The 19,131-nt window shown below is 37.6% G+C and overlaps 1 protein-coding gene across 1 annotated transcript in view; it reads left to right on the forward strand.

Annotated features, from left to right (window-relative positions):
• The window catches only part of GDAP2 (ganglioside induced differentiation associated protein 2), a 66,957-nt gene that overhangs the window by 42,250 nt on the left and 5,576 nt on the right, over positions 1-19,131 (forward strand). The window contains exons 9-13 of the mRNA XM_010830711.1: positions 3,656-3,732; positions 4,482-4,558; positions 7,284-7,423; positions 7,724-7,778; positions 16,465-16,608. Coding sequence (XP_010829013.1) covers positions 3,656-3,732; positions 4,482-4,558; positions 7,284-7,423; positions 7,724-7,778; positions 16,465-16,608 — 493 coding nt within the window. The remainder of the gene's footprint in view (positions 1-3,655; positions 3,733-4,481; positions 4,559-7,283; positions 7,424-7,723; positions 7,779-16,464; positions 16,609-19,131) is intronic.

The raw sequence follows: 19,131 nt of genomic DNA on the forward strand, positions 1-19,131 counted from the left end.
TTTGAGCATTCTTTGGCATTGCCTTTCTTTGGGATTGGAATGAAAACTGACCTTTTCCAGTCCTGTGGCCACTGCTGAGTTTTCCAAATTTGCTAGCATATTGAGTGCAGCACTTTTACAGCATAATCTTTCAGGATTTGAAATAGCTCAACTGGAATTCCATCACCTCCACTAGCTTTGTTCGTAGTGATGCTTTCTAAGGCCCACTTGACTACACATTCCAGGATGTCTGGCTCTAGGTGAGTGATCACACCATCGTGATTATCTGGGTTTGAAGTTCTTTTTTGTACGGTTCTTCTGTGTATTCTTGCCACCTCTTCTTAATATCTTCTGCTTCTGTTAGGTCCATACCATTTGTCCTTTGTTGAGCCCATCTTTGCATGAAATGTTCCCTTGGTATCTCTAATTTTCTTGAAGAGATCGCTGGTCTTTCCCATTCTGTTGTTTTCCTCTATTTCTTTGCATTGATCTCTGAGGAAGGCTTTCTTACCTCTCCTTGCTATTCTTTGGAACTGTGCATTCAGATGCTTATATCTTTCTTTTTCTCCTTTGCTTTTCACTTCTCTTCTTTTCACAGCTATTTGTAAGGCCTCCTCAAACAGCGATTTTTCTTTTTTGCATTTCTTTTCCATGCGGATGGTCTTGATCCCTGTCTCCTGTACAGTGTCACGAACCTTTGTATTTTTGATCTAATGCAAATGATTAAATCAAAAATATATAAAGAACTCCTACAAACAAGTGAGAAAAGAACAAACAACCCAATAGATAAATGGACAAACAGTATGAACAGGCATCTCACAGAAAAAGAAAAAAGCCAGGAAATATGAACAGGATCTCAGCATCATTAACAACCAGGGAAATGAAATACAATTTCAAACCCAGTTGATTGACAATTAAAATATTTGCTCAGATCAAGTGTTGAAGAGGACATGGATTCTTAGAACCTCCTGTTCATTGCTTGCAGAAGTATAAACCAGTACAAAATGTGGAGAACAGTTTAGACCTTGAAACCAAACATACCCTGTATGTTCCACTTCCATTCCTAGGAGTGTCCCCAAGAGAAATCAAACACACATATACCAGGAGATATGTAAAGTAAGTTGATTGTAGCACATTCACTGTAGCAATAACCTGGGAATAGCCTGAATACCTGTCAGTAGGAGAGTGGATGAAAACTACAGTGTTCATGTAGTGTGAGTACATTATGGGTAATAGTCAAAGAGAATGAACAGCGTTGATACCCAACATTAGAGAGGAATTTTAGCAGTAAGTCCAAAAACTAGACCCCAAAAATTTTGTGATAAGCTTTTGTCTTTTTTGAATAGTTAAAAACAGCCAAAAAGCTTTTTAGGAATATGTGTAGATGAATTAAAATGATATAAAAAGGAAAACTAGAAAATGAGGAACCTGAGATTCCAGATGATGAGTGAGGAGAGGCAGAAGCTAGAATTGGAGCAAAGTGACCATGGTGATTAGATGGAGGTTTGTGATGGTGCTAACTTTTGTTTTGGGTAGATTTTGGAATGCTTATTACATCATTAAAAATAACTAACTAGATAACTACTTTTTAAAAGAGAACCATGCATGTACCAGTCATGAGAATGTTTTGAAGCAAGGTGATTAGTTCTATTCTGTGCATCTGAGTTCCAGTTAAAATTTTTTTTTTTCTTTAGAGTTCATTGAATATGTAGTGACTGAGTGTCAGGAACAACCCTAGGGACTTCCTGCAAATATAGAGACAATGAAGACATAGTCCCTATCTCGAGGTCTAGCAGAATGGACACAAATACTGCAGTGAGTGGGGAAAGAAGCCTTGTGCTGATCTTTGTGATACGAAGCGGGAAGCAGTTCTACCACAGTTCTGGAACTTGCTTCCACCTGCTCCTCACTCTAGCCCGGACCCCTACTCCCACAGTCCCCCTCTTAGAGACATACTTGATTGATAAGGCATTTAGATGTCTGCTAGATTGCTTGTCTCATACTGAATTATGACAGTGTTAGTTGTCTTTGTAATATGTCTGTCTCATATGTTCAGCCTGAAACTCTGAATCCAAGGGCCTTTTACTCTTCTCAGGGCTCCAAAATACCCTGAATAATACTTATGTTTATTATTTCATTCAACAAAGATTTGAATCCCTGATATGATGCAGGCATTGCATTTTTGCAATAAGTCTTTGAAAAATGAGGTAATGAATACACAGAGTATAGAAATGAACAGATATTTACTGAATTCCTGTTGCATGTTTGTGGTATAACCTGTGGTGCTCATAAGACACTTAAGATATACTGTTCTCTTTAGTCTTGATATGGAGATGGTTTAATCATAAAACAGTTAGAAAGCAGTACAGTTGGGGGATTAGTGTAAATAACCTGGGAAATAGCTCTGTGTGAAAATACGGAATTGAACGTATGAATAGGGAGAACTAAAATAAATGTAGATCTTTTCTTGACTTGCACATTGTATCTTAAACTAACATTAAAAGCTGTTGACTTTAAATTCAGTTAGCACAGGTGGGTATGTTTCTAAATTTAAAAAGGCAGACTATAGAGCTGTGTAATACGAAGTGGTTTTTTTTTTTTTTTTCAGTTTTTAATAAATGTTTGGCCATGCTGCATGGCTTGTGGAATCTACATTCCCAGACCAGGAATCTAGCACAGAGTCCTAAACACTGGACTGCCAGGGAATTCCCAATACTAAGCTTATTTTTCACAAGCAACAATTTCCATGAACCTAGCAGGCATATCACTTGTTGATTACAATCCCTATGTAATAGACTTCCTATTAAATATCCTTAGTTACGTGGTTTTATAGCTGAAAGGTGTTCTGCAGAAACACTGTTTTGCAGATCAGGAAACTAAGGTCCATAGAGCTGAAGTGTCTTTATTAAGGTTGCACAGAAAGTGATAAGATGAGAACCCAAATATCCTCTCTCCAACCAGTTTTGTTGTTGTTGTTTTTCATGTTGTAGGATGTTGCCAGATGAGACCTAAAAGCTCTTTGAGATTTTTAATGTTTTTTCCAATTTTAACATTCTCTTAGCCAAAGCCAAAATGCAATCTCTATGATCTGGTATATGGAGTATCAGTAGAACTACTATGATTAGTCAGTCATTAAATAAGCCTGGACTTCCCAGAAAAAAGTGTACCTAGTTTCTTCGTGATCTGGCAAAACATGTATAACACTTAGCTGTTTTTCTTCTGAAAAGTAAATTCCTTGAGTGTCTGACCATGTCTATTCACTAGAGTATTCTCAATACCTCTCATGAAGTAAGCAGTCAGTAAGTCTTTGTTGAATGAGTGAACATCTCTTGTGGAAAACTGCTATTGCTTTAAGCTTTGTTTGCATTTTCTTTCAAGTAGAGGAAAATAATAGTATTTTAAAAACAATGTTAGTTTGAGTACTAGGTATCTTAGCCAATTATATGAGTAGTCTTCATTTGCTCAAAAAATAATTTTAAAAGTCATCTGGTGTGAACATCTTCCTTTCTCAGTAACTCATTTGTTTTGTTTTTTAATAACAGTAGAGATTCAGCATAGTGTAACAGCCTCTTTAACTCCTTCCTCATTATAATAAAGCATTCTTTAAGCTAAAAACAGGTCTCATTTATAGATTTACAACTGTTTGTTATAATTATCATATCCTTTATTTCCCTAGTTATAATCGCTGGTTGTGTCAAGCAAGATCTGAGGATCTATCTGATATTGCTTCTCTAAAAGCCTTATACCAAACAGGTGAGCTTAAAGACATGGCAACTTATTCTTTTACTGATTAAAAGACATTATTTGGTATGCTGTTATGGACTTCATTCTTCTCTGATTTTGCCCATTTTGTCTACATATAGAATTTTTTTTTTTTTGGTACAATGAAGATAGGTTTTGCTCATGATTAATATGTTAAAAATATCATATTAACCTGTAAGATTTTCAGCTAGTTATTCTATATTGGCCAAATGAAGTCCTTTTTCTTCCTTTTTTGTGTCTTATAAAATTTTTTCCTAGTTTTAAAGTACCATAATCTCTTTATACAGAATTCAAACGTTATATAAATATATAACACGGACTGTGAAAGTTATCAGATTCCCCCTTTATATTTCTTTTTCAGACAGTGCTTGTTAATTTTCAGATTTGAGTTCCATTATTTTTTTTTAGATCACTAATGTTATTAGTTAACTTAAATAAAAAGCTATTTATAAAATTATCTTTACCCTGTGACCTTACCTTTGGTTTGCCCAGATTTAAAACCTATAAGAGGGCTTACCTTAAAACCAAGGACAGTCATCAAAACTTCATGAAGCTGAAAAAAAATGAAAAAGTGGTTTTCCACATAGTGAAAGAAATCCGAAGATGAAATTTGAAAAGCTTATGTTCCTAGTTTTTCGTCTTTTACATTTGTTTAGAATATTTTTATACGGTCAGAGCCCAGGACAAATAATACTCCTGGAATAAAGTTTCTGGGTGCTGATTACGTTTCCTGTTTGTAGGTGTGGATAACTGTGGTCGCACGGTGATGGTGGTAGTTGGAAGAAACATTCCTGTAACATTAATAGATATGGACAAGGTAAGCCATAAAAAGGCTTTGTTTTGTAAATAACATTGATTTTAAAAAAATAAGTAGGGTATGAATTTGGAATCAGGGCTTAGAATATGAGATGAGACAGAATTGTATGTCTGTGACTGAGTAGCAGCCCTGGTTCTACAGGTTGGCACACACCATTTCCGTCAGTTAGGGGTCCGGCCTTGTGTCCGAGGAGAAACAGAATACTCAAATGCCACAAGGTGATTTCCAAAAACTCACCAGCTGTGTTTTGGACATGACATAAATGGCAAGTTTTTGGTCGGACTCATTCTGTATTATCTGCCTTTCTTGAAAAAAGAAACATAAACTTTTGAGAATCTATCTGAAGAGAAGAAACCAGAGATGTAGTTAACCCAAGATGTCATCATTTCCTAATCCCTTCTTTTGAAGTTAAAGGACAAAAACAGATGATTCATAGCAGAAGAAACGGTATTACTAGTAAATAAGAAAATGTTCAACCTGATTAGTAGTGAAAAAAAAAAAAGTGAATTAAAATGAGGTATCTTTTTTCACCTTCAAAATTAGCCATTACTTTTTTTTGTTTTTATTTTGTAGCCATTACTTTTAAATAATAATCATTGTCATCAAAGATTAATTAAAACTATTGAAGTGACCTAGTAATTTCTGAGAATTTGTACTAACTACTAAGGAAGTAATCCTAGGAATGAAAATAGCTATTGGCCAAGAAACTGCCCAAATTGTGGAATATTTGGGCAAGGGACAGTCAAATCCAAAAGATAAATACATAGATCATCCTAGAACATCAGTCGTAATAGAAACTGACTGCAAAGGAAGAGACTCACTTTAATAAATAATTTTTAACTATAGTAAAAAAAAAAAAAAAAGTACTCAAAAGTGTAAAAGATGCATACAATTTTAAGATAAAAAACCATTGTGCAAAAGCAGATGATTACACCTGGCTAAGCCCTTAGAGTCCTGGTCCCTGGTGTTTAGATAGAAGAAAAAATTGGGAAAGCCTTAGATCTGGCATGTTACTCAAAGGCTCATTTGTGACACAAAATAACAAATTCTGTTAAGTTAATTATTTTGCATCCATAAATGGAATGTTCTGTGACCCTGAAAAAATTATGGTTATGAAGTTAAGTACTATAGAGAAATGTTTATGATATGGTATCAATAGAAGAAAAAGTGATACATAGTATGTATACATTGCCCTTTTTTTGGGCGAGGGAAGCAGGATGGGAGTTTAAACATAAAGGTAAAAACTGGAAGTCAGTATTTTAAACTGGATTTCATAGTTTTAGGGAGAATTTGTTTTCTATATTTTTCTGTCATGTGGCTATACTTCTTTATAAATGAAAAAATTTAAGTTAAAGATGGAGAATTTAAAGCTGAAAATGGGTATCTTAATTGCCCTGGGCAGGAGGTAGTAAGTGGACAGAAAGAGGACCAGAAGCAGTCTGGTAAGACCAGAAATAATAAACACATACACACACACACACACACACACCCCTTAAATGCTCAACTATTTATAATAATCAGTATGACGTTTATTCACAGCATTAATAATGTGATTCATACCAATAAAAGCGTAAACCCCTTTGATTCTGATGTGTATTTGCATGGTGTTCTGAATGTTTGTGATGTATCATTTCATTTATATCGTGAGGCCCAAACCAGCTAACGACTGGAAATAAAATGTGTTTCCTTAGAGCCCTCCTCTGTCTGCTCTGGTAGCAGTTGGACCCATGCTAACTAATCCTCAGTAGTCCATTCATGTGAATGCCAAGGACTCCCTTGAGGCAAAAATGGGGAAATAGCCTGTTTGATAGTAATCCTTCAGGGGCTGCCTCTCAGCGCCATGTGTGTCATTGTTTATAGATACACCAGTGGGTCATGCTGGCCCTGCCCATGTTGTGTCTCTGCTTTGTACTTAATGTTTCTCTTAAATTTCATCCTTCTTGTAATGGCATACTTTTCTAACTGATCCAGGTCAGTTTGAGTCAGAGCAGAAGTGCTGCCCAGCCCACTGCCTTCTGCTCACTAAACCTGTTCTCATTTTCCTCATTCAGTTCAATGTTAAAGATGCTGAACAGATTAGCCCTCAAAGTGAGCCATGTGAGGCATGAGTCTGTATCTCAGTGGAGACCGCAAAGATTTGTCACTGAGCTCAGGTAGAACCTTCAAGAATGATTAAAAGTCTAGAAATTCTCTAACAGTTTTGAAATCATTATCCCAGAGAGAAAAGACCTGGTTGTTGACTGAAGAGCTCTTTTGTATATACAAAGAGCTCGTTTGGGAGGATGGAGATATTCTCCTCCATCACTTAGGACAGAAAGGGAACATACCATAGCATTATGGGAACTATATGGGAAGATCTTTTTGAAGAGATACTTGTTCCTGATGTCTGCAGTGTCTGGAGCATAGATTAGATTAAGCTCCTGGGTTTTTTCTCTCTCTTGGCCTCAAGTGGCACATTGGTAAAGAATCCACCTGCCAGTGGAGGAGATACAAGAGATGTAGGTTCGATCCCTGGGTCAGGCAGATCCCCTGGAGTAAGAAATGGCAACCCACTCCAATATTCTTGCCTAGAAAATCCCATGGATAGAGGAGCCTGGCAGGTTATAGTCCATGAGGTCTCAGAGAGTTAGACACAACTGAGCACGTGTGCGTGTGCGTGCACACACACACTGTGAAATAGACTACTATACAAAATGATCATTACTTTTATTCCTTTTTCTTCTAGGCTCTCTTATATTTTATCCATGTAATGGACCACATTGCTGTGAAGGAATATGTATTAGTGTATTTTCACACACTGACCAGCGAATACAATCACCTGGACTCAGACTTCCTGAAGAAACTCTATGATGTCGTTGATGTCAAGTTAGTTTCTCAAATTTTGAAGGGGAACAATAGCTTTTTCCTTTGCTAGTATTAAGCAGGAGCAAACATTGTGGTATATTCTGTGAAAGGACAGTTCATATAACAGATTTTTATAATATATAGATTGGGTATTTTAATAATAGGAGCCTCCCCTTAATTCCGGTTTATTTTGTATCAGAGTAAATTCATATGTAAACTTTTTCCTGCTTCTAAACTCCTGGAGAAAGAGTTAATTGTTCATAACTTTGATTGGTTTTAGGCATGGCTTATACTGACCCTTTTTTGTTTGTTTTGAATCAGGTACAAGAGGAATTTGAAAGCTGTTTATTTTGTTCATCCAACATTTCGTTCAAAGGTAGGTATTTTTCTTTCTGCTAAATCTTGACGTTAAGTGCACTATATACCTGCATATTAAGATATATTTCATCATCCTAATTCTTGCTGTTACCATTGTGACTGCTAATTTCCTTGTTTACCCTTCATTTTTAAGTGATCTCGAGTTGTGGTCCTAATGTTTTGGTCCCATGTAACTCGGATATCTTTGTCAGTGACCTTTACAAGCCATTAGCCTCTCTGTCCTTGCCTCTCTGTGCTCTTTGTTTGGGCTTACCTGATGGCTCAGATGATAAAGAATTCACCTACAGTGCGCGAGACCCAGGTTCAATTCCTGGTTTGGAAAGATCCCCTGAAGGATGACATGACAGCCCACTTTAGTATTTTTGCCTGGAGAATCCCCATGGACAGAGGAACCTAGTGAGCTACAGTCCATGGGGTCGCAGAGAGGTCGGACATGACTGAGCGACTAAGCACAGCTCTTAGTTAATCTGGGCTTTTTCCTGCCCCTGTTCCTAGCTAATTCCTATTTTATCCTTCAGATCTCAGCTCAACAATTACTTTATGTAAAAAAGGAAAAAAGAAACCTCTCTGACCAATCCTGCCACTAGTAGGTACTCCTACAAGTCATCAGATATAGCAGTCATGGATTGAGATATAAATTTTGAGAGTCATCATCAAGTAAATAGAGCTTTAAGTCTTTAAAAGTGTTAATGAATAAAATCACAGACTTAGACCAAAGACAACAGCTGAAGACAGAGCACTGGGATCAGGGAAGGAAACCAAGAAGTAATCAAAAAGGCAGCAGGAGAACCAAGGTTGACTAATGCTGTGGAAGCCAGTGGACAGGCAAAGCATCAGAGATGGTAGAAATGGTTATTATTTTAAAGTGCTGTAGAAAAAATAACTAAATAAAGTGCTGTAGAGAAGTAAGATAAGTAGTGAAAAGTCCTCATTATATTTCATAACTAAGATGAGTGAAGACTTCCGTGAGAATGTTTTCCACTTTGGGAAATTTGTCACTGTTTACAAAATTGTTGTTTCTCATTGAAATACCATCTTTAAATTTTGCATGAAGTGTTTTAAATAATCCTTTTTAAAGCTGCAAATTTCCTTTTGGTCCCTCAGTGTTACAACATCACAGTATTAAGTGCTATGCTTATGGGAACACTGCTTGGTCAGGCTTTTTTAAAAACATAAAATGTGTGAGCAGTCAATTAAATCACTTATAATTGTCTTTCCTGCTTTTCTTTCAGTGGACTTCTGACTACATAGTCTTAGCAGATAGTATACTATTAACTTTCCCACTCTTGGGGAAGTTAATTTCATTATGCTCAGCAGGTGGCTAATTTTTTCTTTTTTTCTATAGCACTTATGGAAGTAATGCTTGACTATTTCCCAAAATTTCATCATCCATTTTCTTTTTTATTCATCCAGTAGCAACTGAAATTTTTTCTTAAATGGAGACACACAGAAGGATTAGCTTGATTTGTAGTATGTCTTTGCAAGAACACCTGCTATTTCCCACTTGTACTCAGAATTGTACCAGAGGTTCTAGCCAGTGTAATATGGCAAGAAAAAGGAACAAAAAGCATCTCAATTTAGAAAGGAGTAAATAAAACTGTCTTGATTGACAGATGACATGATTATCTATGTAGAAAACCTTGTAGTATCCTCAGAAGAGCTATTAATACTAGAATTAATGAGTAACTTTTTAGCAAAATTTCAGGGTTTAAGATCAATATTCAAAAATCTATTATCCATATTAGAAAGAAATAATTTGAAATTTAAAAAGCATTATAATTTACACTAGCATCAAAAATATTAAGTACTTAATGATAATTATGACCAAAAAATGTGAAAGACTTATACATTGTACAAGTTAGTAATAATAATAGTAGTAGTAGTTGCTTGGTTATGTCTGCCTCTTTGTGACCTCATGGACCGTAGCCCACTGTATATGCTGTAAAACATTGATGACATGCATCAAAACAGACCTAAATAAATGAAGACATATCCTGTATGTGTGAATTAGAAAGTTTAGTTTTGTTAAATTGTCATTTCTTGCTGAAGCTATAGATTCAGTTCAGTCCTAACCAAAATTTCAGCAAGCTTTTTTTTTTTTGTAGAAATTGACCAATTAAAATGCAAAGAATCTAAAATAGCCAAAACAACTCAGGGAAAGAACACAGTTGGAGGACCAGCACTGTCTGCTTTCAGGGCTAACTCTAAAGCTGCAGTACTCAAGACAGTGAGGTATGGGCATGAAGGCAGACAAATTGATCAACAGAGCAGAATTAAGAATCCAGAAATAGATCCACATGTATATGGATAACTGATCTTTTTCAAAAGTGCAAAGTTGGGTCAGTGGAAAAAGGATAGTCTGTTCAACAAATGATATTGGAACAATTGGATATCAATATGTAAAAAAAAAGAACTTTGATCTGTGACTTGCATCATGTACAAAGTTAACTGAGAATGAATCAAGGACCTAAATGTAAAACATAAAACTTTTTAAACTTCTAGAAGAAACTATAGGAGAAAAAGTTCTGTGTGACCTTGAGTAAAGCAAGTTATTTCTTAAATTAACACCAAAAGCATAATCTATAAAAGAAATTGAACTTTATAAAAATTAAAAACTTCTGCTCTTTTGAAGATAGTTAGGAGAAGAAAGTGAAGAGGAACTAAGAAGCCTCTTGATGAAAGTGAAGGAGGAGAGTGAAAAGGTTGGCTTAAAGCTCAACATTCAGAAAACTAAGATCATGGCATCTGGTCCCATCACTTCATGGGAAATAGATGGGGAAACAATGGATACAGTGTCAGACTTTATTTTTGGGGGGCTCCAAAATCACTGCAGATGGTGATTGCAGCCATGAAATTAAAAGATGCTTACTCCTTGGAAGGAAAGTTATGACCAACCTAGATAGCATATTGAAAAGCAGAAACATTACTTTGCCAACAAAGGTCCATCTAATTAAACCTGTAGTTTTTCCAGTAGTCATATATGAATGTGAGAGTTGGACTATAAAGAAAGCTGAGCACTGAAGAATTGATGCTTTTGAACTGTGGTGTTGGAGAAGACTCTTGAGAGTCCCTTGGACTGCAAGGAGATACAGCCAGTCCATCCTAAAGGAGATCAGTCCTGGGTGTTCATTAGAAGGACTGATGCTGAAGCTGAAACTCCAATACTTTGGCCACCTGATACGAAGAGTTGACTCATTGGAAAAGACCCTAATGCTGAGAAGGATTGGGGGCAGGAGGAGAAGGGGATGACAGAGGATGAGATGGCTTGATAGCATCACCGACTCGATGGACATGGGTTTGGGTAGACTCCCGTAGTTGATGATGGACAGGGAGGCCTGGCGTGCTGCAATTCATGGGGTCGCAAAGAGTCAGACACGAGTGAGTGACTGAACTGAACTGAAGAGAATGAAAAGATCAACTGCAGCCTAAGAGAAAATCTTTGTAAATTAAACATTTATCTAATAAAGGTCTTGTCTTTTGAATATATAAAGAAATCTCTAAGTAATAAGGAAACAGTTTAGAAATAGACGAAAGATTTGTACAAAAATCTGGCTTAACCAGAAGATACACAGATGGCAAGTAAGCAGATAAAAAGATATCAAGCACAATTAGTTATTAGAAAACTACAAATGAAAGCAACGTGAGATATTACATTCCTACTAGAATGGCTAAAATTTAAAAGATGTTTTTGTGGTCCTCAGTATCTACTCATAAAGCTAGAAAAAGTTGAATCCTATTAATTTATTATGAATGACAGAACTAATAAAAAACAACAATTTAAAAAAAGAAAACTTAAGGAAAATGCTAATGATTGTCTGAGTGGTTTCTGTATCTATGTTCCTTGTAAAATTCTTTCAACTTTGGTAAATGTTGGAACATTTTCATAATTTTTTTAATGGTCAAAACTGTTTTTAACTTATCACAAATTCAAACTTATCTAAAGAGTATTCCTTTGTGAATTCACCAGACTTATGAAAATATATAGCCACTGTTGGCTAAGATCTGACTTAACCTCTCCTCCCCCACACAAGAGAGAGTCAGTGAACAGCTTTCCTTCCCTCACTGTGACATCAGTGGATAAACGTTACCAGAAGTTTCAGTGTTAGAGCCACTCGCTTTGGCTGTCACTAGAACTGCTTCATGTAGGAGTCAGTGCGAATGACAGGTTGGGCAGAGGCTGAAGGGGAAATGCATGAAGCAAGAACCATTACATTACCTTTCCATAGCATTTTGGCATGGAGAAACCATTGGAGGACTGAGAATAAAGCTCATATGTAAAGAAATCCACCATTATTTTACACTAAGTCAAAAGCTGTAAATGGAGTGGTTGTAATTATAAAAGAATGAGATGAAAAGAAATCAAGGGATAATAAAACAATTGAATCACACTCTTCTGATTTCCATACTTCTCAGATCTTTTCCAGTGCACTCCACCCAAAGTGATAATAAATTGACTGCTTGTATAAATCACTACTTTCTTTCTTTTTTGATATTTCCTAATAGAACACAAGCTAATAATATTTAAACCCACTGTTGACTCTGGCTCTATTAGATCACTTAAGTGCACACATGTGAACAATCTTTTCCTAGTTTATGTTGTTTTGTGATCCCATGTTCTTGGCTCTGCACTTGTGAATAATTGGGTGAAATAATTTCTGGAATTCACAGAATATTCTAGCAGTCTTTTTTTCAAATGTTTAGTTTTCTTCAGGCTTCCCAGGTGGCTCAGATGGTAAAGAATCTGCCTCCATGTTTGGAAGACCTGGGTTCAATCCCTGGGTCGGGAAGAACCCTTTGAGAAGGGAATGGCTACCCACTCCAGTATCCTTACCTGGAAAGTTTTCTTCAGTTTTTTAAAATAATAGATACTGAGTAATGCAAGTTTACCTAAATAAATGTATATGTATGGCTTATGTTGTAAGTAATTGAAAATTACTGTTCATGGGGTTCTCAAGGCAAGAATACTGAAATGGTTTGCCATTCCCTTCTCCAGTGGACCACGTTTTGTCAGAGCTCTCCACCATGACCCGTCTGTCTTGGGTGACCCTACATGGCATGGTTTATAGTTTCACTGAGTGAGTCAAGGCTGTGGTTCATGTCATCAGATTGGTTAGTTTTCTGTGATTGTGGTTTTCAGTCTGTTTGACCTCTTATGGAGAAGGATAAGAGGCTAATGGAAGCTTCCTGATGGGAGAGACTGACTGAGAGGGAAACTGGGTCTTGTTCTGATGGGCAGATGCTTGTAAATCTTTAATCCAATTTTCTGTTGAAGGGCAGGGCTGTGTTCCCTCCCTGTTAATTGACCTGAGGCCAAACTATGGTGGAGGTAATGAAGATAATGGTGACCTCCTTCAGAAGGTGCCATGCAGCACTGCTACACTCAGTGCCCCTGACCCTGCAGCAGGCCACCACCAACCCACGCATCTGCCACCATTGCTTCTTGAGAGTCCCTTGGACAGCACAGAGATCCAACCAGTCCTCCTAAAGGAAATCAGTCCTGAATATTCATTGGAAGGACTGATGCTGAAGCTGAAACTCCAATACTTTGGCCACCTGATGCAAAGAACTGACTCATTTGAAAAGACCCTGATACTGGGAAAGATTGAAGGCGGGAGGAGAAGAGGACGACAGAGGATGAGATGGTTGGATGGCATCACTGACTCGATGGACATTGAGTAAACTCTGGGAGTTGGGATGGACAGGGAGGCCTTGCATGCTGCAGTCCATGGAGTCACAGAGTTGGACACGACTGAGCTACTAAACGGAACTGATTTAAAAATTAAAAGCTGAGCTTTATAAAAATAAAACAAAACAAAAACTGAAGAGAATGCTCTTCGGTCTCCCTGACAGAAAACTTTTAACTAAGTTTCAACTTCCGTCTGCTTTGAGTAACATTCTCTTGTTAATGCCCGAAGAATGTAAGGGAGGTAATGGGGAAAAAATGCAATGGAGAAATGTGTTTGTTCTTCAGATCCTGAGTGTATATATGATCACTGCCCATTCTTCCTAAACCCAGCCTTCTCTTTGAATTTACCACCGCCCCTCACCATGTCAGTATGTGCAGTGTAGTCGAGTCCTTTCACAGAACTGTGTAACTAAGAGGGACTTTAAAAATCATGCAGGTATAACTTCCTCACTTTGTAGATGAAGAGACTGGGCCCAGATTGGAGTACATTTGTTTTTATTGTAGAATGGAAGAATATTAGACCATCCCTACATAGTAAAGTCGTAAGTCCAGAAACTATTTGTTAATTCTTTCAACATATATTGAATTGCTTACTTTTCACATTGGGCTTTGGTTAGACCCTACAAATACAGTATTGAAGGAGACAATCCCCACAGGGGGAACTGGTTGAAAGAATCAGCTACTACCACAGAGAACGTCAGTTACACAGTAATATGAGTAACACGGTGGTGTTGGAACTCTTAGAGGAAAGCTGCGTCTCACACTTTGGGTGGAGGGTGGTCAGTGAAAGCTTTCTCACGGAGGTGAATTCTGACCTGAGCTCTGAAGGACAAGTTTTCACCAGGCAAAGAATTGAAGAAAAGGGGGTTAGGAATAAACAAAGCAGCATGTAAAAATGTCCTGAGGTAAGAGACCGTGGAACACAAATTCCCTGTGTAGTTTCTTCTGGCTCCATAATTTTATACTTTTATCCAAGTAGCATGGTGCCTTGCCTAGGACAGGTAGTTGTGGATGTCCTTGAACCATTCATTGTATTTAGCTTTTTTTTTTTTTTTTGGCCTTAGGAGATTGTTATTCTGCTTATGAGCTGGCTCCTTTACTAGAATCTAATTCCTCATTAGAGGAATGGCCATGTCACTGTTAGCCTGTATTACTGAAAGCTGTGCACAATGCTTAGAACTTAGTAGATTCCCAGGAAATATGTAACTCCTTGTGCAAATGCATCTCCTAATACATCCTCGAGATACTTCTCTGTTCTGACTCTGCAGTCTTATTCTCTTGAACTCTTCCTAGGATCTCTAAAATCTCCATGGCCTCTCTGAAGCTCTTACTAATTTATCAGCTAACTCTTGGCTGGTTGTATCCTAATCTAGAATTTTCACTCATCTAGTTTGCAGAAGTTTATGTCAGTTAGGTATATAACAGCCTGTATTTTAAAAAAAAATGATGTAAAAAAACTGGGGATTGGTGTGTAATTAAATGACTGCCTAATTTGATTTATATTAACTCACTTTGTTCTAGAAAGGCTGAGTGTGTCCCCCTCCCCTCCACCACCCTCCAAATAAACTTGTTAAGGTGAGGGTACGGAGGGTAAAGTTAATATTGAGGCCTTACACCAGTGCTTCATAGTACAGCCAAAATAGAATAGTGACCCAGGTCATAAAACTCATTATGAAATAGATCTTATCATCATTCATTCATTCTTTTTCAATGAATGCATGGTTCTGTCTGTAGCTTTTAAAACTGTAGACCATTCTATGATTGCCTGCCAAGTGCTAGGGAAATTATAAGAAACTGTTTATATTCCTGTGAAATAGAAATGAGTGCTGTACATGAGATTTAAACATAAGGTTGTGAGAATTCAATAGATGGGATAATCTGGAGCTGTCAGGGAGAAATGGAGATGGGTCTCTGCCAAGTCTGGAAGTTTGGGCGAGATTCTGATAAAGATAAGTTCCGTGTTGGCTCTGTTAGTCCATGCTTTTTCTCGTAAGTGAGCATGAAAGACATATTTTGCATTAGGGACTAGTAATATGTGCAAGGCTTGGAACAAGCCCTGAAAACCATGATAGGCTGTCAGAGAGACTAACAAAATGATGGGCAGTTGCCCAAAGTGGCGTGTAGTATATTTATAATGTACCTGGTTATATCTTAGAATGTGCTGTGCCAGTACACTGAGAATTCATATACGTAGATTACCTTCTTCTATAAGTGGGGATACCTGCCTCACAGAACTGTTGTACAAGCCTGTGGTAAACAAGACTATTTATGGTGGTCAGTTTGGGTAGATGAATAATAATTTGTAAGTTCTAGCTGTTACCTAGTTCATGCCAGTATTGTTTGCTGTCAAGAATTCTGTTTGTTTGTTTGTTTCTTTTTTGCATTGAGCAAATTTTACAGGTTATCTTTATAGAAAAATTGCATGTTGTGAAGTAAAATGACCAAGAGTGGCTCATCCACAGAAAATGCACTTTGAGAGATCGCATGCCAAGTGTCCACTGAAAAATAAATGTCTCAAAAATTGGCAAAAAGTTTCAATCTCATTTTAAAAAAAGTGAAAAGTGTTTCTGAGATTTGGAGGTGTTAAACGTTTTCACAGTACCAGTGAGGCAGTATTCCATCAGAGTGCAGTGGTTTTGACCACTACCCACAACAAAAAGCACATTGCATCACATCACAGGACACTACAGGCACAGGCATATGCCAGAAGCTGAGCTTCAGGAGACAAAGCGCATTCTTACTACAGTCCTTAGGAATTGTTGCTCTAGCATGTTTCTTTCTGTTGTTCTTAATACTGTTCACAGTCCACTAAACTGATTGCATAATTCAGTGATGCACCGCAACCTGCATTTCAAAAAACACTGCTCATTACAAGACTTTTTTGAAACCAACTTCAATTCTGAAATCGTTTTTATCTAACATAAATTTTCAAGATCATGTGTGTATTTCTGATTCTTGCCACTGTCTTAAATCATTTTTTTTTTCTTCTATTAATCAGGTATCAACATGGTTTTTTACCACCTTTTCTGTCTCAGGACTGAAGGACAAAATCCACCATGTGGACAGCCTCCACCAGCTGTTTTCTGCCATCTCTCCAGAACAGATCGACTTTCCTCCTTTCGTCCTTGAATATGATGCCAGGGTAAGAAGTACCAGGAATTCTTCCTCACCTAGGGTATTATTGTAACTGTTTTATAATGCAGTGGGTCTAAGCGCATAATCTTTTCATTATAAGATGCTGTTAATACAATTAATGTGTTTTAGTAAACTGGATATATCATTTGACATTCTTCTCCTAAGGTAACTTTTAGGAAAACGTTTGATTCTAAGAGAGGCCTTCCCCCCTAGGGCCTTCCCCCTCTTTTCAATGATAAACATTTTCACTGTAAGTATAAATCCAGTCCTTGCTTGTATTATCAGTTTTCCACCACCTCTGAGACATACCTCTGCCTAATTTTATTAAGACTAAATGACTTTTCATCTACATAAATAGAACCAAAAGAATCTGTTGATATCCAGCATTTTTCAGCATTCATTGTAAGCCAAGTAACCTATTTTAGTCTTTACCCTACTAAAAGTTCCATTTGTATAATGTTTGTAAGAGTGTCAATCAATAATATTAACATTGTTACTTACACAATATATTAAACACTAAGAAATGGCTACTCTAGAATTTCATCTGAGCTCTAGTCCTTTGTGGTTATTCACTATCACTTGAGTAGTTAAAAAAGTGTAACATGCTTGCCAAATAAGGCAAGTGATGGTAAGGCAATTATCAGTTGCCTTATTTAATTAATGCTGATTGCATATTTTGGGGGGTGAAGCAGAGCATATATTTGTAGGTTATCTTAAACTTAAAGTGAATTATTCTTCCTTAACTATTGTACAACATATATATAGTAAAGTAAATATTCTACAAGACATTTTTTCTCTAAAATTTCTCCAACTGCAGTTGCGATTCCTGTTTCCCTTTATGTGATAGGTGGTGTGCTCAGTCATGTCTGACTGTTTTAACCTTATGGACTGTAGGCCGTCAGGCTTCTCTGTGCATCGGATTTTCCAGGCAAGAATACTGGAGTGGGTTCTTCCTGACACAGGGATCGAGCCCACATCTTCTGTGCTGGCAGGCAGATACTTTACCACCGAACCACTAGGGGAGCCCTTTCTATATTCTTCAGGGCCTACAAAGAAGGCTTTCATTAAATATCAACACCATCCTCAAGCTTGGTTTTGTTTTTCTGTCTTATATGTATGTGCTTTTAGGTTTTTTATTTTTTTTTAAGATTTAATCTATCAAATACAGGCCTAATTAATAATTTTATTAATCAAAATTAAATAAACTGCAATATAACATCATCTCTGGATTATCTCTATGTATCTGTACTGCTGCTGCTGCTAAGTCACTTCAGTCATGTCTGACTCTGTGCAACCCCATAGACAGCAGCCCACCAGGCTCCACCATCCCTGGGATTCTCCAGGCAAGAACACTGGAGTGGGTTGCCATTTCCTTCTCCAGTGCATGAAAGTGAAAGTGAAGTCGCTCAGTTGTGTCCGGCTCTTCGCAACCCCATGGACTGAAGCCTACCAGGCTCCTCCGTCCTTGGGATTTTCCAGGCAAGAGTACTGGAGTGGGGTGCCATTGCCTACTAGAGCTTTCTAAAACTGAAATATTAGGTGCTCTATACCTAAAGCCAAGGAGAGGAATAAGAAGAGAGAAGAAACAGCAGAAGGTGTCAGCAGATGATGTGGACAGAGCAGGCAGAGAGCACATCCCTAGATCCTGGAGCTCTTCACTTTATGCCGCAGTCCTTTGGTGCCTTTGTGGTCAGTGGAGAGTGTTGTACATGGAGAACTTTTGTGTTCCTGTTTAGAAAGATGGCTAAAGAAACCATGTAGAGAAGGATTAGACAGAGTAAGACCCTAGGCAAGGAGACAAGTAAGAGGCTATTCAAGAAAGTCAGGGGAGACTTGAGACTAGAGCTAGGTGGTGGTAGTGATAATGGTAAGGTTTGAAGATCTTAAGGGATAGTTAAAATTAGATATTTTAGGGAATAAAATCCCCAGCATTATGGTGACCAAGTAGCCAACCACTGGGAGGAGTAAAGGAGGAAAGAAGCCTGAGGTAACTGCCAACATTTCTGCTTTGGAAGACTTGGAGAATGTTATTGCCACCATCCCAGAGAAGCAGTTTGGAGAAATAGCACTGGGACGCTCAGAGAGAGGAGACAGGTGGTCTCTTAAGTTTGTGACACATTAGGTTTGAGGTGCTGCATGGGAGGAGAAGGGGGCAACACAGGATGAGATGATTGGATGGCATCATCAACTCAATCAATGGACATGAGTTTGAGCACGCTCCGGGAGGTAGTGAAGGATAGGGAAGCCTGGCATGCTGCAGTCTACGGGGTTACAAACTAAGTGACTGAACAACAAATGAGACGTTGAAGTGAAGGTCTAGAAATTGGATAGGTATTTCCTTGTAAAGAAAAGCTTTTCCTTTCCTAGAAAGAATTAAAAATATGCTTAGAGAAAAGGAAATGAGTGTATTGTTGGTCAATTTGATTATCATCTTCAAGAATGCTTTGCCCATAGTAGATTATTTGGTGAATGTATGATATGCTGCTGCTGCTGCTGCTAAGTCGCTTCAGTCGTGTCCGACTCTGTCCGA

Source organism: Bison bison, unplaced genomic scaffold (assembly GCF_000754665.1).
Source record: "Bison bison bison isolate TAMUID 2011002044 unplaced genomic scaffold, Bison_UMD1.0 scf7180017864519, whole genome shotgun sequence".
Classification (NCBI taxonomy): domain Eukaryota; kingdom Metazoa; phylum Chordata; class Mammalia; order Artiodactyla; family Bovidae; genus Bison; species Bison bison.